We start from the raw sequence: 27486 nt of genomic DNA on the forward strand, positions 1-27486 counted from the left end.
GGTGGTCTCATCGGATACTAGGGATTTTTTCGATCTTCTTGTATCTGTTGAGGCTTGCTTTTTGCCTGACTATATGATCAAATTTTGAGAAGGTTCTGTAGGGTGCTGAAAAGAAGGTATACTCTTTTGAGTTTGGGTAAAAAGTTCTGTAGACATCTATTAGGTCCATTTGTTTTAGGACCTCTATAAGTGTCATTGTTTCCCTATGTAGTTTCTGTTGAGATGATCTGTTCTTTGATGAGAATGGCGTGTTGAAGTCTCCTACTATTAATGTGTTGGGATCAATGTGTGATTTAAGCTTTAATAATGTTTCATTTATAAATGCAGGTGCTCTTGTATTTGGTGCATAGATGTCCAGGTGGTGCATAGATGCCCTACTGGTGGATTTTTCCTTTGATGAGAATGAAATGACCTCCTCATCTTTTTTGATTAATTTTGGCTGAAAGTTTATTTTATTTGATATTAGGATAGCTACCCAAGTTTGTTTTCTTGTTCCATTTGCTTGAAAATAGTTTCCAGCCCTTTACTCTGAGGTAGTATTTATCTTTATTTCAGAGGTGTGTTTCTAGGATTCAGCAGAATGTTGGATCCTGTTTCCCTAACCATTGTTAGTCTGCGTCTTTTTATTGTAGAGTTGAGTCCATTGATTTTGATAGGCAATTGTGACCAATGAATGTTAGTTCATTTTATTGTGAAGTTGGAGGTGTTAATGTGTTTCAGTGCTTTTTTTTTCTTTTAATTCTTTGTTGTGAAGTTCTCTCCTGTGTTTTCTTGGGTGTAGTTGATTTCATTGGAGTTTTCCATCTAGTATCTTCTGTAGGGCTGGTTTGCTGTATAGATATTGTTTAAATTTAGTTTGTCATAGAATATTTTGTTTTCTCAATCTACGTTGATTGAAAGCTTTGCTAGGTATAGTAGTCTGGGTTGGTATCTGTGGTCTCTTAGACATCTGCCCAGGCCCTTCTGGCTTTCATAGTTTCTGTTGAGAACTCTGGTATGAATCTGATAGGTCTACCTTTATATGTTACTTGGCCTTTTCCCTTGGTGCTTTTAATATTTATTCTTTGTTCTATAGTTTTATTGTTTTGACTATTATGTGATGTGAGGAATTTCTTTTCTGGTCTAGTCTATTTGGTACTCTGTAGGCCTCTTGTATGTTATGGACATCTCTCTCTTTAAGTTGGGGAAATTTTCTCCTATTATTTTCTTGAATATATTTTCTGGACCTTAGAGCCTGTAATCTTCTTTTTCATCTATTCCTATTATTCTTCGATTTCATCTTTTCATGGCATCCTTGATTTCATGGATATTTTTTGTTTGAAATTTTTCTGATTTTATTTTTTTCTTTGAGAAATGTATCCATTTCTGCATTTGCATCTTCAGCACCTGAGATTCTCTCTTCCATCTCTTATATTCTGTTGGTGACGCTTACCTTTGTGGTTCCTGATCTGTTCTCTTAAGTTCTCCAGCTCCAGGGGTTTCTCTGTTTGTATTTTCTTTATTGATTCTAATTCAGTTTTCATGTCTTATACCATTCCCTTCATCTGTTTGAATGTGGATGCCTGTCTTTCCATGATGGCCTCTATCTTTTTTGTTGGTTTGTTTGTTTCCTCTCTGTATGCCACTAATTATGCCTCTATTTGTGCCTCTACCTGTGCCTCTATTTGTCTGCCTGTATTTTTCCTGTGTTTCTTTTAGAGCTTTGTTTGTTTCCTCTTTATGTGCCTCTAATAACTGGATAAATACAGCTTTAAAATAGTTTTCCTGTGTTTCTGAGGGATTAAAATATCCATTTAGTTTGAGGGTTGCTGGTGAAGCCATGATGTACTGGTTTTCTGTTGGATGTGTTCTTACTCTGACCTCTAGCCATCTGTTTGTCTATAACCTTCACTGTTTTTTCCTGGAGTCTGTACTTCAGACAGGGTCCATCTTTCCCTGGTGCCTGGAATATTCTTCAGGAAGTTGAGAGAGGTCCACTGGTTTGAAAGTAGATGTTGGTGTTTCAGCTGTAGCTAAGGGAGGAAGGTTTCAGGTGCATATGCACAAGCGTATGTGTGTGCGTGGCAGTATGTCTTGAGGGACAGGGTGCTAGAGCTTGTAGATACCTGAAGGGTGGCACTTGTGCAGGGTGGTGGTGGTGGTGAAAGTGCTGGTGCTGTTCACTGGCACAATGCACATGCGCTAGCGGCCTGAATAACTCAGTGGCTTGTAGGCCTGTTGTAATATCCTCCTGCTATTCAGATCTGTCTGGGCTCCAGGAATTGTTTGCCTGTACTCTACTAGGTGACTCACAGAGCTGGGGCTTCAACGTTGAGAAAGCTGTCCCAAGGATCCTTCCATTTCCCACAGTGGAGGTGTGGCTGGGAGGGATCAAATGTCTGGTTGCTAGCATAGAGAGACCCTGGTTCTGGGGCTCTGCATGCACTTACTTAAAGGTGCACTGACTCGCTCACAGGCCTAATCGGAAAGTACAGGGGTTCTCCCTGTTCTCTACTCTCAGATGTGGGCCCACAGGGACAAATGAGAGTACAGGAGATCAGTCATCTCAGTGGTGTCCACTGTTTGGCCACAGAGCAGGTGTGCCGCTGTATCCTCAATCACAGAGCCCTGAGGGCTCCTGCTTGTACTAGCCACTTCTTAGCCCCAGGGGCAGCTCTGGGAGGCCAACCTGTACTATTTCAGCCACTGGGCATTTGGGGGTTTGTACTTGGACTACCTGTGCCACTGCAGCTGTAACCTCCTGTGAGGCCCACCTATGCCTTTTCAGTCACTGAGTGGGGAGGCTTGTGCTTGGGGCAATCGCTGCAGTCTCAGCCATGCAGTCTCAGTGCGTGGGAGAGAGGCCACTGCTGGCTGCCTTGCCAAGCAGGGATACCTATGCTTGAGGAAAGAGGAAGTGCAGGGGGTTGAATATTCTCCATTCTCAGTTCCTGGAGATGTCCACAGGTGACCTGGATCCAAACTGTCCCAACTCACAGGTTGTCCCCTCTCGTCCAGGAAACCTCAGTGTGGATGTTCTGACTTCAGCTGTTCCTCCACTCACCAATTTCAAAGTTTCAGATCCTGTGACCATCAGATACAGTGCTTGCTGGTTGCCGCCATCTTGGAAAACCCAGAAACTTATTCTTTCTCTTCCTATTCTGTCATGGTGCAGAAGAGGTCCATTTAAAATAAGAACCGAAGAATACTGTTTTAACAATCACATTATTTTTATCCTTTTTTAGTTTTTAATTTTTTTTATTTATTACATTTTACTCACTTTGTATCCCAGCTGTAGTCCTATCCCTGGTCACCTTCCAATCCTGTCCTCCCTCCCATTATTAGGATATTTTTAATGATTTTTTTTATTCTGTATTTTTTTGTATTCTGTATTTGTTGTTGTGTCTGTATGAGGGGGTTGGATCTTCTGGAACTGGAGGTACAGAAAGCTGTGTGGGTGTTGGGAATTGAACTTGGGTCCTCTAGAAAATCAGCAAGTGCTCTTAGCCACTGAACTATCCCTCTAACACTCAATATTAGGATTTTAAAACAATTTACCTTTAAGCTGTGGGGTGGTAATCACTTTAATCCCATCTTTCAGAAGGCAGAGGCAGGTGGATCCCTGAGTTTGAGGCTAGCCTGGCCTACAGAGTAAGTTCCAGGACAGCCAGAGCTGTTACACATAGAAATCCTGTTTCGAAAAATACAAACAAACAAACAAAATTATTATTTGCATATGCATGTATGTACATTCACCTGTAGAGATAGAAGATTCTTGCATCTAAAAGTATGGGTATCTGTGAGCTGTCAGATGTGGGTGCTGAGATTAGAACTCCAGGCCTCAGAATAGAGCAGCACTCGCTTTTAACTGCTTAGCCCTCTTTCTACCTCTTTTAGGACTTTTTGGTGGGGGGAAATGCCTCTCTTTTGATTCAAAGCCTATAAGAGTTAATCCCTATCTAGCTTCTACTTTTATCTGAAATATTTCTTATAACTGCACTTCTGTGTTTTTGTTTGTTGTGTCCTTTTAGCGTACATACTTTGCTTCATTGCTTTTTTATATTAATCAGCTAATGTATAAGAAAGTCTTCTGAAAGCAGGTATGATGGTAGCAGGCCTGTAGTCCTAATATTCAACAGTCTGAGTGATACAGGAGAATTGTCTTATTTTTGAGCCTCTCTGGGCCTCTATGACACCATACTCTTTTAAATTATTTTGTCATTACCTTCTATGTTTGAGAATGTAGTTTAGGAGAACATTACCATGTTAATTACAAAGACCCTCAAAGCAAACCTATGGACTATAGGCATTTTATGTGTCCTGTATTTTGCAGCTATAAAAACTTAAGCTTAGAAACTTTAACTTGTGTGACTTCATACAGTGGCTGGCAAAGGCTGTTTCTTCTGATTCTAAACACTTTGTTTGAGTAAAGAACTCTTTCATATAGCCTGTGTTGCCTTAGATTTGCTATATAGCTATCAAGAATGAACTGGAACTCCTGATCCTCTTGCTTCTACTTTGCAAGTGCTGAGATTATGGTTATGTGTTATAACACCTTTCCTTCAGTAGCATTAATTAATTAATTTTTGTGTGTGTTTGTGTGTATGAGCTATCTGTCTGTGTTGAAGCCAGAGCCAGAAGTCAACATTGGTATCTTCCTGTATTACTCTCTACCTTATTTTTTGAGATGGCATCATCTCTCATAGATCTAAGAGTCCACAGTTCTGCTTAGGCTAGTAGGATAGCAGGCTTATAGGATCTTCTTGTCTCCACAGTTCCTCTTCCTTCCACCACTAGGACAATAGGCTTCTGTGCTCAGCTTTTTTTATATGACTGCTGGGGATGTAAACTCATGTTCTCATACTTGTACAATAAGCACTTAGCCTGCTGAACTGACTCTCAGTCCCATTTTTTTTTTTTTTTTGTGGGAATGGGTTCCTCATGCAACCAGGCTGGTCTCAAAAGCTGGCCTTGAAGCCTAATTTTCCTGGTTTCCTGAACAAAGTCCTGCATTATATAATATACCACTGTGCCTAGCTTTGATGCATTTTTTTTCTTCGAGGGACAGTCTCCTGCCATAGCTCAGGATGGCCTGGAACTTATTAGCCCAGGATGGCCTTGATCCTCCTGTCTCCCCCATCCTGAATGCTGGATTTCAAGCATACATTGCCATTCTTGTCTCTATTTTTAAAGTTTTTCTTTCTTTTTGTCTGTTAGGTTCTAAAATACAGTGGGTAGAAAATATTTAAAAATCTTGTTTTTATATTCCATATAATTTGCTTATTTTATTATATAGACTTTGGATCAAAGTAATTCTTTCCATTTTCAATAGTTGGCTAGATTTTCTGGAGCTTCTCTGTAAATGACTTTTGTGGTTTGCTTTCATTAGGCATTTGAGAACAACCTTTTTCGTGCTCCAATTTATCTTCATAAGATGCCAGAGACTGACTTCCTGATTATTCGAACTAGGCAGGGCTACTATATTCGAGAATTAATGGATATTTTTGTGGTGGGCCAGCAGTGTCCCTTGTTTGAAGTTCCTGGTCCTAACTCCAAAAGGGCCAATTCACACATCCGAGACTTTCTGCAGGTAAGGTTGGAGTTGTTTTAAGAGGTCCATACTAATAGAAAGATGAAAACACATCTGAGCTTAGTTGGGGAATGGACATTTATCCTTTATCTAGTAAAATGTATTTGGCTCATTGGACAGGTTTTCATTTACCGCCTCTTTTGGAAGAGTAAAGATAGGCCAAGGAGGATCCGGATGGAAGATACAAAGAGAGCCTTTCCGTCACATTCAGAAAGCAGCATCCGGAAGAGACTAAAGCTCTGTGCTGACTTCAAACGTACAGGTAATCAGTGTGACTACTTGTCTTCTCTGCTGCGCTGATAATCCCAAAGTATTACGACTTTCAGTTAAAAGAAATGATAGCTAATAAAATAGAAATTGATGAATGTCAAAACGAGAAGGTACCAAATCTTATAACTAGAGGACTGATTGCTTTTTTCATAATTTGATGATAATTGGTTACTAATAAAGTCCATGTGAGTATTTCCATGTCCTGCAGAAGATATAAGAATCCTTGCAGCAGGGCATTTGTTGACTAGTCATATCTAGGGCACTAGTTGGTTCAGTGTCTGTTTACTATACTATTGCTTTTTGTGTGTTTAGAATTCAGAACAGTTTCCCTGTATCTTTTCCAGGGATGGATTCAAACTGGTGGGTGCTGAAGTCTGATTTTCGTTTACCAACGGAAGAAGAGATCAGAGCTATGGTATCCCCAGAGCAGTGCTGTGCTTATTATAGCATGAGAGCTGCAGAGCAGAGACTAAAGGTGAGCCCCTTCTTCTTAGGGACTGCTTATGTCCATATTTGTTTTCAGAGAGATAGAATAGAATACTGTAGAGATGGTAGTTACTAGATTATTTCCAGTTAGTCAACAATTTAAACTGTATGAGGTACCTTCTGTTAGCATAGATTCTAAGGAAAGCTACAGTATTGCTAAATGTCAGTGTGAAGCTCATTGAAGGACTTAAATCATAGTGCCTTGTCTTAGAAATGATCAGGTTCCTTCTGCGAACATGGATTCTATGGAAAGATACAGCGTAGGTAAATGTCAGTGTGAAGCTCATTGACGGACTTAAGTCATATTGCCTTGTCTTAGAAATGATCAGGTTCTTTCTGGGAACATGGATTCTAAGGAAAGATACAGTGTAGCTAAACGCCAGTGTGAGGCTCATTGAGGGACTTAAGTCATAGTGCCTTGTCTTAGAAATGATCAGCTCATTCAAATGTGTTGTATCTCTTTTGTAAAACAAGCAGGGAAAGGTCTTTTCAGATTCCCTGGTAGATGAGAGCTGGAAGTATGGTTTAGAGATGCACAGCATATGAGTCTGTCTTAGTTAGGGTTTCTGTTGCTGTGAAGAGTCACCACGACCATGGTTAATCTTATAAAGGAAAACATTTAACTGGGGTTGGCTTACAGTTTCAGAGGTTTAGTCCATATCATCATGACAGGAAGCATGACAACATGCAGGCAGACATGGTGCTAAAGAGGTGGCCGGAAGTTCTATATCCAGATTGGCAGGCAGCAGGAAAAGACTGTGACACTGGTGTTGGCTTCAGCATTTGAGATCTCAAAGCCCACTTGCACTGACACACTTCTTCCAACAAGGTCACACCTATTCTAGCAAGGACACATCTCCCAATAGTGCTACTCCCTCTGAGTCTATGTAGGCCATTTTCATTGAGACAACTACAAAGCCAAAACAGAAAAAGTACAACTGAAAAATTCTGTAGCTAAGATTTTAGTTTGTTTGCTTTTTAAATGGGCCCTAGCTATCCACACGTCCACATAAGTTCCTTGAAAACATTTTTGTGTGGGGGTTGGAGAGATGGTTCAATGGTTAAGAGCAGTGGCTGCTCTTCCAGAGGACCCAGGTTCAATTCTGAGCACCCACATGGCAGCTTACAACTGTCTATAACTCAACAGTTCCAGAGATCCAACACCTTCACACAGACACATATGCAGGTAAAACACCAATTCAAATAAAATAAAAAATAAATTATTTAAAATAGATTCTAGAAAAAAACAAACTTGTTGTTTGAACCCAGGGCCTTGAACATGGTAGGTAAGCACTCTATCACTGAACTATATCCCTAGTGTGTCAAAATTCCTTGGAGTTTGGCATATCTTCAAGTAGCTCAAGGATCTCAAGGATGCATAATAGTAATACATACTTTAGCAATTACAGAATCCATTTTCTATGTACAAGACAGATTGGTTTTTTTTTTATACATGTGATATGTAGCAAAACTGTTTTTAGAAAAAAACAGTGTTTTTCAGGTGACTTTATTTATGTATAGATTTTTCCTCTTTCAGGATGCTGGCTATGGAGAGAAGTCAATTTTTGCTCACGAGGAAGAAAATGAAGATGATTTCCAGATGAAGATTGATGATGAAGTAGGACTTTAACTTTTTTTTTCTTCTGAGAGAGAATCTTGCTTTGTAATGCAGTCTGGCCTGAAACTTTAAATCTTTCTACTGCTGTCTCCCAAGTGTTGAGAGAACAGGCACACCACCATGCCAAGAAACACTTGTTTTTATCTTTAATTGTATATATGGGAGTCTTTGTGTGAGTGTGTGCACATAAGTAAGTGAATGTAGGTGCCTATGGAAGACCAGAGACAGTGGTTTCTCTGTAAGTAGAGTTGGTTGTAAGCTACCTGACATGGGCATTGGGAAGTGAAACCAAGTCCTCTGAAAAAACAGCAAGCTTTCTTAATCTCTAAGCCATCTCTCCAGCCCCTGTTGTCTCTCTGTCTGTCTGTCTGTCTGTCTGTCTGTCTGTCTCTCTCTCTCTCTCTCTCTCTCTCTCTGTGTCTCTCTCTCTCTCTTTTTTATCTTGTTTTACATTGTCCTTGCTGTAGACCAGACTGGCCTAGGATTCACAAATATCTGCCTGCTTTTGGCTCTCAAGTGCTGGGAATAAAGGTGTGTACCACTCACTACACCTGCTTTTGTATTTTTTTATTAATTCAAAGAAGACTTTCAAAGATTTATTTATTTGTGAATTCCTGTGTACATAGTCTAAAAGAGGGTATCATATAGATCCCTTAGAGATGTAGTTACAGGCTTTTGAGGACATGAGGCTTGTTATGTGGGTGTTTGGATCCAATATCCAGTCATTATTGTACAGCAAATGCTTTAATCACTGAGCCATCTCTCTGGCCCTTCAATACTAACTTTTATCAGTGTTTCTCATTATCTCTTTTAAAATGAAGGTTTGGAGCTTGTGAGTAGCACACATCTGTAATCCTAGCACTCTGGAAGCAGGAGGATCAGATATTCAAGATTGAGCTCTAATACATAGGGAGTTTCAGGCCAACCTGGGGTAGAGACCCTACTATAAAATAAATCAGAATAAGGAAGCCATTTGAATAATTGGACAGTCAAATGCAGTTGTTCTTCTAACTATGGCCATTATGAATGTGGGTACAACACTATGAACAGAATTCCTAGTCATAATGGACTGAAGAACGTCACTGTTCCACATAGTTCTTATCCTGGTTGCACTCAGACTCTATTTAATACCATGATTTAAGTACCAGAGAAGAGAGCTGAGTGTTGGATAGCTGCTAGATTTGATGTTTGGATAATTCAAGAAATGTGAATATGTTCAGGGTAATTATTCTACCTGTTTTAGGTAGTGGCCAGGCATGAAGCAGTGTTTCCCAGAACCCTGAGACTCTTTTTCTTTATCTCAGGTTCGTACTGCTCCTTGGAATACTACAAGGGCTTTCATTGCTGCCATGAAGGGCAAATGTCTCCTGGAGGTGACTGGAGTAGCAGATCCTACAGGCTGTGGTGAAGGGTTCTCCTATGTGAAGGTTCCAAACAAACCAACACAGCAGAAGGTGAGAGTCTTAGGATTGCTAGAAATCAAAAGGGGAAGGAAGGAGGTTTGGACAGTAGAGGTGAATAGAGTGGAGGGCCTGGAATTGCTTCATTTGCCAGAATGGCATAGACGCTTACTGTTACGAGTTCACCTTCATATTTTCATCTGCTTTTGTTTGAAATAGAATGACAAGGAGCCTCAGCCAGTGAAAAAAACAGTCACGGGAACAGATGCAGACCTTCGTCGCCTGTCTCTAAAAAACGCCAAGCAACTTCTTTGTAAATTTGGTGTACCTGAGGAAGAGGTTAGTGTAGATGAGGGAAACTCCAAAGAAGAGGCTTTATATGGGTACCACAGAGGCACTCTGTAAGACTCTACCCAGAAGAGAATCAAAGCAGAGGCTGAGACTCAGCCAAACTTAGGTCAGAGTGCAGGGCATCTTATGAAAAAAAAGGGGTAGACAGACAAACCTAGCAGGGACAGGAGCTCCACAAGGAGAGAAAAAAAATCAGGGTGCAGGGATCTTTTTTGAGACTGATTCTCCAACCAAGTACCATGCATGGAGATAACCTAGAACCCCTGTACAGATGTTGCCCATGGCAGCTCAGTCTCCAAGTGGGCTCCTAGTAAAGGGAACAGGGCCTGTCTCTGACATGAACTCAGTGTCTGGCTGTTTGATCATCTCCCCATGAGGTAGGTGCAGCCTTACCAGGCCACAGAGGACACAAAGCAACCAGTCCTGATGAGACCTGATAGACTAGGGTCAGATGGAAGGGGAGAAGGATCTTTCCTATCAGTGGTCTAGGAGATGGGCATGGGTGTAGAAGAGCAAGGGAGGTTGGGTTTGGGAGGGGATGAGGAATGGGGCTACAGTTGGGATACAAAATGAATAAAGTGTAATTAATAAAAAATAAATAAATTAAAAAATAGACTTGTAGAGAGACAAAAAGGGTAGGAAGGTGTTACATCTGTGGTTTTTATGTGGTATAGATCATCTTAAATACTTTACCAAAACTTTCTAAACTTCATTTAGGTTTTGAGTTCTTGTGTACGTTTCTAATCTTGGCCCTGGTTTGTCATTTTATGTCTCTGAATGACTTACTTATATGAAGCTCTGTGTTTCTCTCAGAGTAAAAAGTTGTCCCGCTGGGAAGTTATTGATGTAGTACGCACAATATCAACAGAACAGGCTCGCTCTGGAGAGGGCCCCATGAGCAAATTTGCCCGTGGATCAAGGTTTTCTATGGCTGAGCATCAAGAGCGTTACAAAGAGGAATGTCAGCGCATCTTTGACCTACAGAACAAGTATGCTGATTCAGTAGTGTAGAAAGTTTAAGGTGGAAAGGGGAGGTTCCCTGGGCATGTTTTGTTTTGAACTAATGGTCTTGTATATGCAAGACAAATACTTTATCACTACACTCTGTCTCCAGCTCCCTTGGACTATGTTTCCATTTTGGGATGAGGTCTTATTATGTAGCCCTGCTGATCTGGAACCTCCTGCTATGTAGGATAGGCTGGCCTCAAACATTTGGTGATCCTCCTTTATCTGTCTCCTAAATTCTGGGCCATAGGTATTCATTCTCTACCAGATTCTGTATAATGAAGATGTCGCCTAAAAAATGTAACAAGGTAGTGTTGGGTTTCTGAAATATCAGGCAGTGTCTTTAATAATACTGCCAGAGTACCTGATAATGTTTTTAATGAGGAGCCTTTACTACTTAACTCTGGCTAGCCTAGAACTTACTCTGGAGACCCAGCTGGCCTTGAACTTGTCACCTGGCTTCGTGACTCCTGAGAGCCAAGAATAAAGCCATATACCACCATGCACAAATTTTTCTGAAAGCTTTTTTTTTTTCTTTTGGAGACAGGGTCTTGCCAGGTAACCCATATTAGTTTCAAGCTTTTGGCAGTTTACTTGCCTTTGCCTCCTGAGTTCTGGGATTAAAGGAAGGTGCCACCATACCTGCTAACCCTGCTGTTTTCAAAGTAATTTAGCAAAAACGTTGAATGTCAGGAAATGCTAAGCTTGAGCTCTTGATGCTGTGACAGTTCCTGTGGCCTACTTGAGCTGGGCCTAGTTGTTTTAAGTGTGGTGATGGGTATATTGTTTCCTCTGGTGACTTAGTTATGAAAGAATAGTTATATGCTATTAAAGTGCTCCGTGAATGTAAATGTTGTGATGTGTTGGAGAGCTGAGCAGTGCTTGGGAGGCTGACGCAGGAATAATAACACAATTTAAGGCATGCTTGGGTTTGGGGTGAGAGACAGAGCAAACAGTGAGAGCCTCTTTCAAGAAAATAAACAAAAATGGCCTGTGTGCCAGCTCTTCTCCAGGAATTCTGAAAAAGCTACCGCAATTTTGCCAATCTGTGAAATGTCTAGAAAGACATAGTTTTTCTGTTATGGGTTCCATGTCTTTGGGGATATACCCATTCTGAGTATATCATTTTAAGGTTGAATTCTCAGTTTTCTACTAAATCCTCCTTCTTTGTACATTCGTATTTCCCCCTGGTCTTTCACATTTTTCCTCTCTTGCCAGGGTTTTGTCATCAACTGAAGTCTTATCCACAGACACAGACAGCAGCTCAGCTGAAGACAGTGACTTTGAGGAAATGGGAAAGAACATAGAGAATATGCTGCAGAACAAGAAAACAAGCTCTCAGCTATCTCGGGAGCAGGAGGAGCAGGAACGGAAGGAACTCCGGCGGATGCTACTGGGTGAGGGGCTGCTCAGACAAGAAAAGGATCAAAAATGGAGCTTGGGTACCTGCAGGCTATAACTGAGTCCAAGCTGGAGACAAAGTAGGGAATGAGTATAGAGAAACCTGTAGATGAGGTGGTGACATTTTTACTAACTGGACTGCAGTCTGTGGGAGCAGACCACGGTGTGTGTTCTTGTAGCAAACTACGCTTCTACTAAAGTTTTGTGGTCTCCATTCAACCCCAAGAAGTGGCCATTTGGGTGTTAGAGGGAATGTTTTGAAAAAAAAATTTTTTTTTTAATCCTTGCAGCAGCAGGCTCAGCAGCAGGCTCGGCAGCAGGCTCGGCAGCAGGCTCAGCAGCAGGCTCAGCAGCAGGCTCAGCAGCAGGCTCAGCAGCAGGTTCAGCAGCAGGCTCAGCAGCAGGCTCAGCAGCAGGCTCAGCAGCAGGTTCAGCAGCAGCAGTAAACAGTCAGAGAGATGATGATACACCTTCGGTGACTAGCCTTAACTCTTCTGCCACTGGCCGCTGTCTCAAAATTTATCGAACATTTCGAGATGAAGAGGGGAAAGAGTATGTTCGTTGTGAGACAGTCCGAAAACCAGCAGTTATTGATGCTTATATGTGCATACAAACTACAAAAGATGAAGAATTCATGTGAGTTTGATGTGGTGCTTTTGAGTATGGAAGGGAAAATGATGATGGAGACACAGTATGTGTGTGAGCTGTAGTGATAGAAATATACACTCTTATCCCTCAAACCTGCTATACATCAGGACCTTCTTGCCTTTAGATCTTTGGATTTGAACACAGCCAAATCTCTGGGAAAATAACCATGTTTGCTATCTCTGGATTGTGGCGGTTTGGCTTTGCTACAGTCATCTCTATACTGGGGGAATTCAACAGAAGGAACACGGATTCTAGACCAGTCTGGGTTGTAAAACATTATCTCAAAATCAACAGCAAAACCTAAACAATTATTCAGGGCTTTGACTGAGAAATGTTACTCTATATACGTGGGGGACTGACTAGCAAGGAAGATGAAGTTTATCTCACTGCAGCCTGGGTGAATTACTTATGTTCTGAGTTGGGAGCTTTCAGGATAGTCATCTTAATTTAGGTTGCTTATGGTCCTGTATTTTTTTCTGTTCTTTAGTCGAAAATTTGCCCTCTTTGGTGAGCAACACCGAGAAGAGATGCGAAAAGAACGTCGAAGGATTCAAGAGCAATTGAGGAGACTTAAACGGAACCAGGAAAAGGAGAAGCTGAAGGGTCCTCCTGAGAAAAAGCCCAGAAAAATGAAGGAACGTCCTGACTTAAAAGTACGTACATTAAGCCAGGAATTTTTGGCACACATCTTTAATCTCACCCCTCAGCAGAGGCAGGCAGATCTCTGAGTTTGAGGCCAGCCTTGTTTACACAGGGAGTTCCAGGACAGCCAGTCCCATTATGCTGAGACAACCCTGTCTTAAAAACAACAACAGCAAAAGTGAGTATACTATAGCCAGGTGTGGTGGGACACACTGTCATCTTAGCACTTGATAGGCTGAGGCAGGATTGTGAGTTTGAAAACACTTAATCACTCTGTCTTAAAAAGAAAAGTAAAAGGAGAAAAACTGTTTCATGATATAACCACAGCTAACAAAGCAAAGGAAGAAAGCACACCTTTTCCCTCAGCTTTTGTCATTTGGGTTACCAGAAATGAAAGCAGCATTGTGGGGTGCTAGATTATATTATTTGATAATATACCTGTAACAACACCTGCCTTCTCAGCACTAGGGAAGCTGAAGCAGGAGGATTCAGGAACAAAGCAAGTTCAAGTTCCTCTGAGCTACATGAGACCCTTGGGAAGAAAACACACATGCACTCACTTTCCTGTAGGAGTTGAATATCTTTGGTACATTTTATTTATATTCATATTCCTTTGTTATTGGGCATCAGACCCAGGACCTGATACGTATTAGAAAAGTGCTCTACTGCTAAGCTAATTCCCCAACCTCACAATCCTTTTCTAAAATGGCAGCTTACTAAAAGAAGGGGCTGGAGAGATGGCTCAGTGGTTGAGTGCTTACTGTATCAGAGCACTGGGGTTTGGATCTCAGCACTTATGTTGGGTGACTGATAAATGCCTGTAACTCCAGCTTCAAGGAATCTAACACCTCCCTTCTGGCCTCAGTAGTTTCCTGTGCATGGGCTTGCACACACACCTATACACACCACTACACATACACACAAAAAAAGAAAAGAATTAGAAAAAGAGAATGATACATAACATCCAGGTTGTTTTTCATCACTTAGGTTAAAGATTTCATGTACTATTATACAATGTACACAATAAGATAAGGTAACTGGTGCAATTAGAGAGAACCATGAACTTATATACAGGAGATCTGAGTCTGGTTCTGCTACTTAATAGCTTTGTGACCTTAACCTTTCCAAAATAAAATGGTGTTTTTATAAAATGGTGTCTGTTCACTGGAAGGTGGTGATGAGCTCATTTATTCCCAACATTCTGGAGGCAGAGACAAGTAAGTGTCTCTCTGAGTTCTGGAAGCCAGCCTAGTCTTCTGGATGAGTCCAGGACATCCAGGGCTACACAGAGAAACCCTGTCTAGATACACTACCCCCGAATGATGTCTCTTCTAGTTTCTCCCCTGCTGCGTATACATTTCTTCCTAATTTTGACATGTTTTACCCTGTTTATGTCTAACATGTTGATTTTTTTTTCTGTTGCAGCTGAAATGTGGAGCATGTGGTGCCATCGGACACATGAGGACAAATAAATTCTGCCCCCTTTATTATCAAACAAATGCCCCACCTTCTAACCCTGTCTCCATGACAGAGGAACAGCAGGGGGAGCTGGAAAAGACAGTCATTCATATTGATAATGAAGAACTTATAAAGGTTGAAGGGACCAAGATCGTTTTGGGAAAACAGCTCATTGAGAGGTAAGCAGTAGCAGGCAGGAAAGTGCTGTAGCAGAGATCTGTTCAAGGTTAATGATGGTGGTTGGTAGGTGTAAATATGATGTGTTCTTTCAAGTGGAACCAGGAGTTATGGGAACTTCAGATTATCACTGGTAATTTTTGCCGGTGAAATGAAAACTACAGTGATCATTAGCATTTACTGCTTGCCTGTGTACATGCTATGTTTTCTGAGTTTTAGAATTTTTTTGTTTGTTTTCTATTTTTTGCTTGTTTGTTTTTGTTTTGTTTTCCATACAGGGTCTGTATGTAGCCCTGGTTGTCCTGGAACTTACTCTGTAGTCCAGGCTGGCCTTGAATGTAGGCATCCACCTGCCTCTGCCTCTGGAGTGTAGGATTAAAGGTGTGCCAACAAGCCTGGCTAGTTTTAATATTTATACAAGTACCCTTACCAAAGTAGTTTTTTGTTCTGTTTTGTTTGTCTTTGTGTGTGTGTGTGTGTGTGGTACTTACAGCAGGTAAGTAAGTGTTCTATCATTGAGCTATGGTCTTGGACACTTGCACAAATTTTTTAATGTTTTATTAAATTACCCATGTTGGCCTCAAACTTTAAGCCTCCCACAAAGTTAGGATTACAGGCATGGAACACCACACCTGGCATGAGGATACTTGAGATAAAATCAGAGGATATAAAGCAAACTATGCTTATGAGCAATCTTCTTGCCCTCAGATAATTTTTTGGGGGGGGAGGTTAGATAAGGTTTCTCTGTGTAACCTTGGCTGTCCTGGACTTTCTTTTTAGACCAGCTGGCCTGGAACTCACATTGATCCATCTGCCTCTGCCTCCTGGAGTGCTGGGATTACAGGCATGTGCAGCCATGCACAGCTGCCCTTAGAGAATTTAATACATACAATGGAAATGTTAGAGATTTTCCCATTTTAAAGTTTATAAACAAGGTCAGGCTGTGATGGTGCACCCCTTTAATCCCAGCACTTAGGAGACAGAGGCAGGTGGATCTCAGAGTTCAGGCCTAGCATGGTCTATAGAGTGAGTTCCAAGATAGCTAGGACTTTACAGAAAAACCCTCTCTTGACTTGCACCACCAGTATAAACCTATTGAATAATTGAAAGTTCACAATAAATTATTCCAAACTCACCCTGTTCACCTTTTTGCCACATTTGCTTAATCCTTATTTACCTGAAATGTTAGTAATCTGAACCATTGAGAAGTAAATTACTCGTATCATGATAGTTCACTATAAACACATATGCTTTTCTAAGAACTGAGATGTAACACATGGTACTGTTACTACAACTAAGAAATTAACATTAATATAGTTATATGCAATACTCTGGCATTTTATTCAAATTATCCAGGTCATCTCATTATCCTTTATTGGTTCATTTCCTAGTTCTCAATACAATACCAGTTTAAGCATTAGAGTATTTTGAGTCTGTTATAATCTAAAGCTATCCTCACTATTTCTTGTACTCTTTGTGACATGGAGTCTTTTTTTCCATCATTCAAACCAATTGTTTCACAAAGTACCCCAATTTCTGGATCTTCTTTGAAGAATATTTATTTTTAAAAAGTGAAAAATCAAGAGTATGAGGGATTCCAAGAGAGTAATTAATACCTGCCTTGTTTTCTACTGATTGGACTCATATTAAATGTTTTTGACTAAATGACCCATTTGATATTATGTATTTACAATATTGGTGAGTACATAATGTCCGGTTTTCCCACCATTTTGGTCATCTTTCTTTCTGAGGCTGGGCATTGAACCTAGGTCCTTGTACTCAGCAGGCAAGTACCTTACCATTGGCCTGTGTCTCTAGACCTCCTGATCATTTTCTTAAAGTACCAATAATGTTGGAAAGGTGTAGTTTTCTCTTTGCAGTTAACATGAGGATGTTCAAACCTTAGTAGCTTTACTGGTTTTTAGAACCAGTAGAATGGTTCTAAAACTGCCGAGCCATCTCTCAGGCCCCTCAAATCTGTGGTTTTGAAATGATACTATAAATCTTTGAGAAATCATTTGCAGAGGAAAAGGGTTTATGAATGTGAAGACAGCCTGGGCTGTATGGTGCAACTCTTAACTCAGAAAACCTAAAACAAACAAAAATAGGGCTGGAGAAATGGCTAAGCAATTAAGAGCACTTGCTTCTATTTAGAAGACCCAAGACAAGATCCTAGCACCCATACCAGGTGACTCACAGCCATCTATAATTCCAGCTCCAGGAGATCCAATGCCTTTGTCCTCTACAGGCTCCTGTGCTCATGGACACATACCCATATGGAGACATATATTCCTCCTACACATAGTTAAAAATAACAAAAAGTAAATCTTAAAAAACAAACAGAAAAAGAATCCAAGATTTTGATGTTACTTATATATGTAACCTCTGGATTATCCTTGTTTGGGGGCTTTTTAGTGGACAGAACTAATATATATTTAAATTGCAACTTCAGAGTAATACTTTAATCCACATATAGCTATCATCCAATTTCATATTTATATCTCTTTCTGATTCTCAACATCAGTGTTTGTCTCCTCGTTCTGACTTGTAAGCACAAAATTTTTTCAGAATTACTATACCATTATTGACAGCAACAATAAAATCTCTACATATAGTAAGTTCAGAATTTTTGGGATATGTTGTCTGTCTGTGCAGCTGAGGTTGTACAGTGAGGTATTAAGTTCAGAACATTTGAGCTGGGACTAGTTTTGCAGGTCTGTAATCCCAGCCACCTGGGCAGTTGCTCCAAGAGGAACAAAAGTTTAAGACCAGCCTGGGCTGCAATATGAGTTCAAGGGCTGCCTTAGAAGGAGAAAGACAAACATGGGATATACTCACTTATATAGACCTATAAGATATGATAAACATAATTAAATCTATACACCTAAAAACGATAATCAATTGAGAGGACATGGGGTGAGATGATCAATCCTTGTTTAGAAAGACAGATGGGATGTGCATTGAATGTATGACAGGAGTCTACTGAGCGCATCTGAAAGACTCTAACTAGCAGTGTTTTCAAAGCAAAGACTCATGACCAAACCTTTGGCAGAGTATAGGGAATCATAAGAAAGAAGGGGAGTTAGTCTGATGGGGAAAGGATAGGAGCTCCACAAGGACCAAATATATCTGGGCACAGGGTCTTTTCTGAGACTGACATTCAACCAAGGACCATGTATGGATATAACCTAGAACCTCCACTCAGATGTAGCCTGTGGTAGCTCAGTAACCAATTGGTTTCCCAAAGTGAGGGGAACAAGGACTATTTCTAACAGGAACTCAATGACTGGCTCTTTGGTCTCCCCACCCCCGAAGGGAGGAGCAGTCCTGTTAGGCCACAGAGGAGGGCTTTGCAGCCAGTCCTGAAGATACCTGATAAAACAGGATCAGATGAATGGGGAGGAGGTCCCCCCTATCAGTGGACTTGGAAAGGGGCATGGTGGAGATGAGGGAGGGAGGGAGGGACTGGGAGGGAATGAGGGATCGGGACACGGCTGGGATACAGAGTTAATAAAATGTAACTGATAAAAAATAAATAAAAAAAAATAAAGTAATAAAAAAAGGGGGGGAATAATGGAATACATGTAACAATGAAGGTTGCAGGGAAACTACTGGAGGAGACTTAGAGAGCCAGCAAGAATTAGGGGATGAGGGTAGCTAGTGTGGAAAGAGTGAATGAGAACAAAGTAAAGTGACATATGTGTATAAAATGCCACAATGAAACCCACTACATTACATGCTAACTTTAGAAAATCAATCAGCCTTGGCTACTTAGTGAGACCTTGTATCAAAACTAAAATCTAGGGCTGGGTGTGGTAGTGTACTCCTTTAATTTTAGGATTTTGTGTGAATTCAAAGTCAGCTTGGTCTACATAACAAGTTCCAGGATACCCAGGGCTACGTTGAGAGAGTGTATCTAAACAAACAAAAAAGCCAACCACACCAAAAATGAATGTAAGAGCTGGATAGATGGTTCAGTGGTTAAACACACTTGCTGCTCTTGGGTAAGAACTGGATTCAGTTTCCAGTGCCTGTTTGGCAGTTCACAACTATCTGTAATTCCACTTTCTGAAGAGGATATCCTACACCCTTTTCTGGTCTCACAGGTATCATGCACATACATGTTACACATACATACATACAGGCAAGCCAAACATTCATACACAAAAGTAGAAATGTCTTTTTTGTTAAGTGACGAGGGGGATGGGAATATATTAATAGCTCATTTATAGATCCCTTGCTTAGTATTGCAAGGCCCTGGATTCACTCTTTCTGTGTATAGTATAGTTACTGTATATAGTACAGCTACTACATTTCTTTTTGCATTCAATTTAGGTTCTTCCATCATTGATTTATCAACATATGTCATTTGTCATATATTAAAAGTACATTAGAAAGGGAATATGTGGCATCTTGATCTCCTGCAGTGGAAGGGGAGAAGGTGGATTAGTTGTAATAAAAATTGCACAAACCCCTTTACCAATTTTTCTACAGTGGTATTTTTAAAATTTCTTTCTTTCCTTTTTGTCTTTTTGTTTGTTTTTCTTTACCTCCCTTTCTACTCCCTCTTCCAGTCTTTCATTTCTCCTTTGTTTCTTTCCTAGGACTATAGGCATACTTCTTTCTCATTTATGTTGGTTTTATTGATGGTTTTTTTTTTTACCTTTTTGTTTTGTTTTGTTTTGTTCAAACAAGGTCTTGCAGTGTAGAACTGGCTGTCCAGTTATATTTTCTGAGATCAGGCTAGCCTCAAACTCACTGAGGTCCTCCAGCCTCTGCTTCTCTGGCACACCACCATGTCCAGACTCATTTATATTTTGAATGATTCAAATGTTCTAGCTTTTGAATCCCAAGATAGAATATTAGAGCGGGGAGGAGTCTTGAAGTGCATTTAGCCTGGTTCCCTTATTTTCTAAATAGGAAACTGAGGCAAAATTGTGATTTGCTTAGTTCTGTATTAATTTGGAGGTCCCTGTGTAATCTGAGCCTTGAATGCTTGACTTTTAGCTTCTTTGACTGTTGCCATCCTGTGCTCACACTTAGATACTTTGCACCTTTTTTTATAGTTGTTTTATTTCTGGTTACTCTAAAAATGTGTTTTGAGTTATATGGTTTATTTTATGTGTATGAGTGTTTTGCCTACATGTATATAAGTGCACCGATGTGTGGGTCAGGTACCCACAGAGGAACTGGAGTTACTGTAGTTGTGAGCTACCATGTAGGTGCTGGGATCTGGACCAGGATCCTCTCTGAAAGAATAGCAGGTACTTTTAGCCACTGAACCATCTCTCCACCCTTATTTCTGGGAACTAGTGCAAATAACACACTATGACAATGTTGTTGATTGCAGTGCTCATGAATTTCGCAAAAAATCTCTGGTCCTGAAGTTCCCCAAGCAACAACTTCCTCCCAAGAAAAAGCGGCGGGTTGGAACCACTGTTCACTGTGACTATTTGAATGTGAGTATCTGCATTTTCTTCATACCTGATGGGTTCCCATTGATTCCCCAGCCTTCTGTGACATGGTGTTAGTGTCCTATGTTCCCTATGTGTATTCCTTGAGAATTATGTGTACTCTATTATATAACTTACTAACATTCATGAGTTATTTTTGTGTGTTTTGAGACAGGGTTTCTCTGTGTATCCCTGGGACTTTCATGGAACTCACACTGTAGACCAGGCTGGTCTTGAACTCAGAAATCTGCCTGCCCCTGCCTGCCTCTGCCTGCCTAGTGCTGGGTTACCCTCCTTCTTTATGTGTAGAGATCAAATTATGGTCACTATCTTGTATGGTGAGTGCCATTACCCACTGAGCCATCTTACTCACAGCCCCTCTTTTGGATGTGCATGAGTGCTTTGCCTGCATGTGTATATGCCAGTAGAGCCCAGAAATAGATGCACTGTGAAGTTTGTTGTATACCACTATATGGGAGCTGGGAACTGAATCCCAGTCCTCTACAAAAGCAGCAAGGATTCTTAACCATTGAGCCATCTTTCCAGCTTACCCTCCTCCCCCCAAACTGCTTTTAAAATTAGGTTTTCCTCTAGTCCAGGCTGGTCTGGAACTTCACTGTGTAATCTGGGCTAGCCTTGAATTACAGCAATCCTCTTACCTTTACCTTCCAACTGCTGGGACTATAGGTTTAAACCTTACAAGTCTAGCTTTATTGAAGATGTCTAAAATGTATCAGTATATTTCAAAACTGTTGGAATTTTTTTTTGCCTATCTAAAACATTCTGATTTTTTTTTTTCTAGAAGCCACATAAATCCATTCAACGGCGACGGAGAGATCCTATGGTGACACTGTCTACTATCTTAGAGTCTATCATCAAAGACATCAGAGATCTTCCAAATGTGAGTTCATTATATTAGCTGTATAGACTAGGAAAACCAAAACCCTTTTTATTCTGTTTCTTTGACTAGATAGCAGTAGTATGTATACCTGTGTATCTGGAACTCCTAATTCTTTGGGATTTAAAAAAATTATTTAATAGAATATTAGGTGATGTAGAAGGACAGAATGTTGGCAGAAGTACACATGAGTTATAAGAGGATATAAAGCTATTTTTTTCTAGTTTCAATTTTTTGTGATACATATGTGAATTCAAATGTCTGAGTATTAAAGTAGCAAGAATCATTTTTTTAAAAATTACATATATATATGTGTATATCTCTGTTTGTATATGCAAGTGTCCTTGGAGGCTAGAAACTTTGAGTCGCCTGGACCCAAAGTTACAGGAGGTTGTGAGTCCCTAGACCTGGGAACTGAGAACCAAACTTAGGTCCTCTGGAATATCTTACTGTGCTATTACAACCGCTGAACCATCTCTCCAGCATCAAACTTATATGTCTTACAAGAACAGTTTTTACTTTCTATAATTCACTTTCTACCTATGGAGGTAGAAAGACAGCTCAGAGATTAAGAATATATATTGCTGGGACTGGATAGTTGGCTCAGTGATTAAGAGCAGTCGTTGTTGCAAAGGACCCAGGTTCGACTCCCAGCACCCACATAGAAGCTCACCACCTCTTCAGGCATCGGGCATACATGTGGAGCACAGACCTACGTGTAGGCAGCACACTTCATACACAGAAAATAATAAAAATAAATCCAAAAATATAATTTTTAAAAAGAATACATACTTGCAGAAGACCATGCTTGGTTCCCAGCACCCATGTTGGGTGACTCACAGCCAGCAGTAACTCTAGCTCCAAAGAATTCAATACCTTGCCACATGTGGTGGTGCTTGCCTTTAATCTTAACATTTGGGAGGCAGAGGCAGGCAGGTCTCTGTGAGTTTGTGGCCAGTTCTAGGACAGCCAAGTCTACAAAGAGAAACCTTGTATCAAAAACCAAATAAAAGAGGAAAAGAAAAAAAATAATGGTTTAATGCAAGAAACAGACTTACTACCTCTGACAAATCCCTTGGAGAGTTGGTAAATCAGTATGATATAATTGGCTCTGTCAAGTGGTCTTTTCTCACAAATGTTGCTGGCTCTTTGTTTCCACAGACATACCCTTTCCATACTCCAGTTAATGCAAAGGTTGTAAAGGACTACTACAAAATCATTACTTGTCCAATGGATTTACAGACACTCCGTGAAAATGTGCGCAAACGCCTCTATTCATCTCGGGAAGAATTCAGAGAGCATTTGGAACTAATTGTGAAAAATAGTGCAACCTATAATGGTAACAGTCCCTTGTTCCTTAACTGCAAAGGTCACCTTTCAGATTCTTATCCCCTTCCTGGTTCTAAATTCAGAGTATATTAGAATGAATGAAAAGACTAAATGTGCATTCTTGAGTATGAACATCAGGTAGTGTACATTTCAGTCAAGTAATAAGTGTTACTTTTTTGTTTGTTTGTTTGTTCTGTTTTTTTGAGACAGGGTTTCTCTGTGTAGTCTTGGCTAGCCTGGATTCACTTTGTAGACCAGTCTGGGTCTCAAACTCACAGAGATCCCCCTGCATCTCCCTCCCCAAGTGCTTTGATTAAAGACCTGTACCACCACTGCTGCTTTGTTACTTCTGTTTACTTCCAATATTTAATCTTTTTTTTTTAAAGACAAGGTCTCACTATGTAGCCCTGGCTGGCCTGGACCTTTGTAGACCAAACTGGCCTCAAAATCACAGAAATACTTTGGCCTCTTCCTCCCAAATGAGTGCCGGGATTACAGCCATATTCTACCACACCCAGCCTCCCACTAATTCATTTCTAATGTATTCTCTGGGGAATTGGAGGACTATGTGGTGAAACAGTTGGGGTGAGTAGGGAGACAGTAAGGTAAACCTAGGTAAGTTGAAGAGGCATTGGGTGTGGGTGGACTCTACAAAAGATGTTCCTGTGGTGTTGATGATTATTAATACTTATTATTGGTTTATCTTTTAGTTAAACAGTATTGGTTATTCTTAAACCAGCTGTATACCCAAAGCACCACACAGAGACTAGGATTTATTTCATTAACCTAGAACACAATGCTGGGCAATAGTTACTCCATCCCAAACCTCCAAGCCCACATAGCTTCCTCCCATTCAGGTTTCCCACAGTATACTAGCTTTTTAGTCATATCTTAGGTCTGGTTCATCTCTCCTGGTATTTCCAGGTCCTCTCAGATCTCTCTCCCAGCCTTTCCTCCCACTCGCTTCTTTTCTCCTCCCCTCCGGACCAAGATGTCCCACCCTATTCTCTCCAGTGCTCAGCATTGGCTGGATTTATTGGCAACATGGAGAACAAATGGTGGCATGTTTACACAAACTTGAGATAAGTGATGATTAGAATAAGCATCACAATGCAATGTCCAGATTGAAACCAGATAGTGGGGTAGAGAAATCAGCATTTGAATGAACAATTGTATACATTCCACAAGAACATTATACCAACACTGTAGCCATATTTATTTTATATGTTTTAAGTCTATAGTTTTGTTACAGGGCTAGATGTCCACTTTTTAAAAAAAGAGAGGCAAGGAGGAAGAAATCAGTGTGCATTAATTCCTATATAAATATGGGCATCCAGAGTATAGAAAATACTAATAGAGCTATGATGGACACATTATTCAATGTCTCCTGACCTCTTGTGTTTTTTTTATGTTTAAACATGACAAAAAAATGATACCTAAATTCTGAAGTTTTACACAGCCAGTCCAGCTTGTTTATCAGATTTCATCTCCAATGACTATCTTCTATGTCTACTGTAGACTGTAATCATACTCACCATTATATTTCATTTTAATATCCTATGGAACTTCCTCATGTCTTTACAGTCATTTCTCTGAAGTTCCCTTTCCTCCCTTCAAGGGTGAATTTCCATTTATATTTCCAATTTAAGTCGTGTCATCCTCTCCAAAAGACTGATTATCAGATTACTACAGTTGGCTATGATGGCACGGGCCAATAATTCCAACATTTGGGAAGTAGGGGCAGGAGTATCAGGGGTTCAAAGTCTTCCTTGGTGGCTACATAGTGAGTTCAGGGCCAGCTTGGGCTGCATAAGACTGTGTCTCAAAAGTAACAAATAATGCCAGCCAGGTGCTTCACAGATAAAAGCACCTGAGTTCAATCCCCAAAACCTACAGTGTAAGGAGGGAACTGAAAGTTGTTCTGACTACACATGTGCCATGTGTGGCTTATATACCCATATTTACACACACACACACACACACACACACACACACACACACACATGCACACACTAAATGTAATAAATAAATAAATGAAGGAAAAATAAAGAGAATTATTTATTCTGAGATGGTGGCTTTCAGTATAGTCATCTTAATTTAGGTTGCTTACGGTCCTATATGTTTTTCCTGGTATTTAGTTGAAAATTTGTCCTTTTTGACTAGCAACATTGAGAAGAGATGCATTTGGTATACAAGAGAAGAAGTACTATTTCATTGTATTTCCGTATCTTTGGGCTTGAGGAGAGATAGGAACTTTGTTTATAGTCTTAGGCTAACCTGGAACAACCTAAGCAGCCAAAGCTGCCCTCATACTCTCAATGATCCTCCTGCCCTAGCTTCCCAAGTGTCAGGAGTATAGACGTTTGCCACCAGGGTCAGATTAGGTGTTCATTTTAAATGTCACCAATTTATTTGTGCATTTTTTTCCTCCAGAGGTTCTTAGCAACACGGTAGTTACAGCATAGAAGTAGAAAATACATTATATGGCAGGCTAGGTAGTTCACGTCTTTTGATCCCAGCACCCAGGAGGCAGAGGCAGGTGCTTTTCTGAGTTCAATGCCAGCCAGGGCTACATAGTAAGACTGTAAAAATAAAACATAGTGTGGGGACCTGGTTCTAGGGGATAGGTTGGTGAGGAGCTCCTGGTGGCTCCTGCCTTAATTCAGCACTTGGAAGGCTCTCTGAAGCAAGAAGATTACGATTTCATCTTTTGTTTTGTCTATTCTTTTTTTAGATGAGGTCTCACTATGTAGCTCTGGCTGTCCAGGGGTTCACTATGTAGACCAGGCTAGCCTTAAACTCACACAGATCCTCTTGCCTCTGCCTCAAGAGTGCTGGGATTAAAGAAGTGCACCAATTTTATTTTAGATATAATTCCAGCAGCTCTCTAGACTGAGGCAGAGGCAAGAGGATCTCTGTGATTTCGAGGCCAGCCTGGTCTGAGAGTTAGTTCCAGAACAGCTAATGCAACACCCAGAGAAACCCTATCTTGAAAACCAAAACAAGAACCAAAAACAAAAAAGCAAAACAAAAAAAAAAACAAAAAAAAAAGCAAAAAACAAACAAAAATGTAGCTGTAATACAGAAGTGTTTGGACATCAATAATGAAAAGTTAAAATTCATTCATATTGTTTACCTATTAATGTTAGACACTGAAAAATGGAGTAAAGACTTGGTGGTTTCTGTACCTGGTGTGGTAACACACACCTGCAATCCCAAGGAAGTGAAGGTAGGAAGATTTGAAGTTGAAAGTCATTCTCAGCTACATAGTGAGTTCTAAACCAGCATGGAATACATGGGGCTCTTTTTAAAAACATGAAAAAAGGGAAAGACTGGTATGTCTACCTAACATAGATACTAGGCTGGTGCCTGGAACCTTTTAGGTTCTTTAGTAAATGTGTTAAGTGTTGGAAATGGGTGGCAACCTTGAGCTGTCATTTATAATGGTCATTTCTTATCTATCTGTAGGGCCAAAACACTCACTGACTGAGATTTCTCAGTCCATGCTGGATCTCTGTGACAAAAAACTCCAAGAGGTAAGAATTAAAGATAAGGTAAAGTAGTGGTCATAGTCATATATGTACATCTATAATCCTAGCACTTGGAAGTTTTAGATAGGCACATCAGGAACATAAAATTATCCTCAGCTACATATAGAATTCAAGATCAGCCTAAGCTACATGGGACTTTGACTCAAAAAATCAAAATAAATAAATTTTAGAAATGAGAAAAGATGTGTAATATGAATGGGCAGAATAGGAAATAGAGTATTTAACAGAAGGAACAGTACCTGAGGGAATGACAAATCTTTGAATCTTTGGTGTATTTGAAGATTAGGGATTTAGAAATTATGTAGACACTATCTTCTATAAATGGGAAAGCCAAGTCCAAAGAGAAAAATTATTTTCTCAGGACTCATGCAGGATTAAGATCCTAAAGCTAGGCACTTTAGGAGGTATGTTGGAAAATTACTTCCCCAGAGATCTCCTGTAGCTTACATTTATTGCTATACCAGAGAAGCATATTTTTTATTCTTTATTAATTACACTTTATTCACTTTGTATCCCCCCTGTGGTTCCCTCCCTCCTCCGGTCCCAATCCCTCCCTTCCTCCACCCTCTGCATGCATGCCCATTCCCAAGTCCACTGATAGTGGAGGTCTTCTTTTCCTTCTTCTGATCCTAGTCAATTAGGTCTCATCAGGTGTGGCTGCATTGTCTTCTTTTTTCCATTGAATGGTTTTGGCATCTTTGTCTAAAATCAGGTGTCCATAAGTGTGTGGATTTATGTCAGGATCTGCTGTTCTATTCCATTAATCCACCAGTCTGTTTCTACGCAAGTACCATGCAGTTTTTAGTATTGTTGCGCTATAGTACAGCTTTAGATCAGGGATGGAGATACCTCCTGAAGATCTTTTACTGTAGAGAATTGTTTGTTGTTCCATATGAAGTTGAGAATTTTTCTTTCAAGGTCTGTAAAGAATTGTGTTGGTAATTTGATGGGAATTGCATTGAATCTGTAGATCACTTCTGGTAAGATGGCCATTTTTACTATATTCATCCTGCCAAGCCATGAAAAAAAAAAAAAGATCTTTCCATCTTCTGATATCTTCTTCTAATTCTTTCTTCAAAGACTTGATTTTTTTTTTTTTCATACAAGTCTTTAACTTGCTTGGCTTGGTTAGGTTCACACCAAGGTACTTTATATTCTTTGTGGCTATTGTGAAGGGTATTGTTTCCCTAATTTCTTTCTCAGCTCTTTTGTCTTTTGTATACAGGAGGG

The 27486-nt window shown here is 40.2% G+C and overlaps 1 protein-coding gene across 1 annotated transcript in view; it reads left to right on the top strand.

Moving 5' to 3' along the window:
• Positions 1-27486, top strand: part of LOC110542847 (transcription initiation factor TFIID subunit 1-like) — a 160331-nt gene that overhangs the window by 23331 nt on the left and 109514 nt on the right. Inside the window, 15 exon segments of the mRNA XM_060375509.1 lie at positions 5369-5569; positions 5690-5831; positions 6184-6314; positions 7863-7943; positions 9248-9397; positions 9563-9682; positions 10508-10683; positions 11918-12096; positions 12523-12736; positions 13236-13401; positions 14816-15027; positions 20376-20484; positions 21281-21379; positions 22538-22715; positions 26174-26241. Of these exon segments, the coding sequence (XP_060231492.1) occupies positions 5369-5569; positions 5690-5831; positions 6184-6314; positions 7863-7943; positions 9248-9397; positions 9563-9682; positions 10508-10683; positions 11918-12096; positions 12523-12736; positions 13236-13401; positions 14816-15027; positions 20376-20484; positions 21281-21379; positions 22538-22715; positions 26174-26241 (2226 nt within the window).

Source organism: Meriones unguiculatus, chromosome X (genome assembly GCF_030254825.1).
Source record: "Meriones unguiculatus strain TT.TT164.6M chromosome X, Bangor_MerUng_6.1, whole genome shotgun sequence".
NCBI lineage: Eukaryota > Metazoa > Chordata > Mammalia > Rodentia > Muridae > Meriones > Meriones unguiculatus.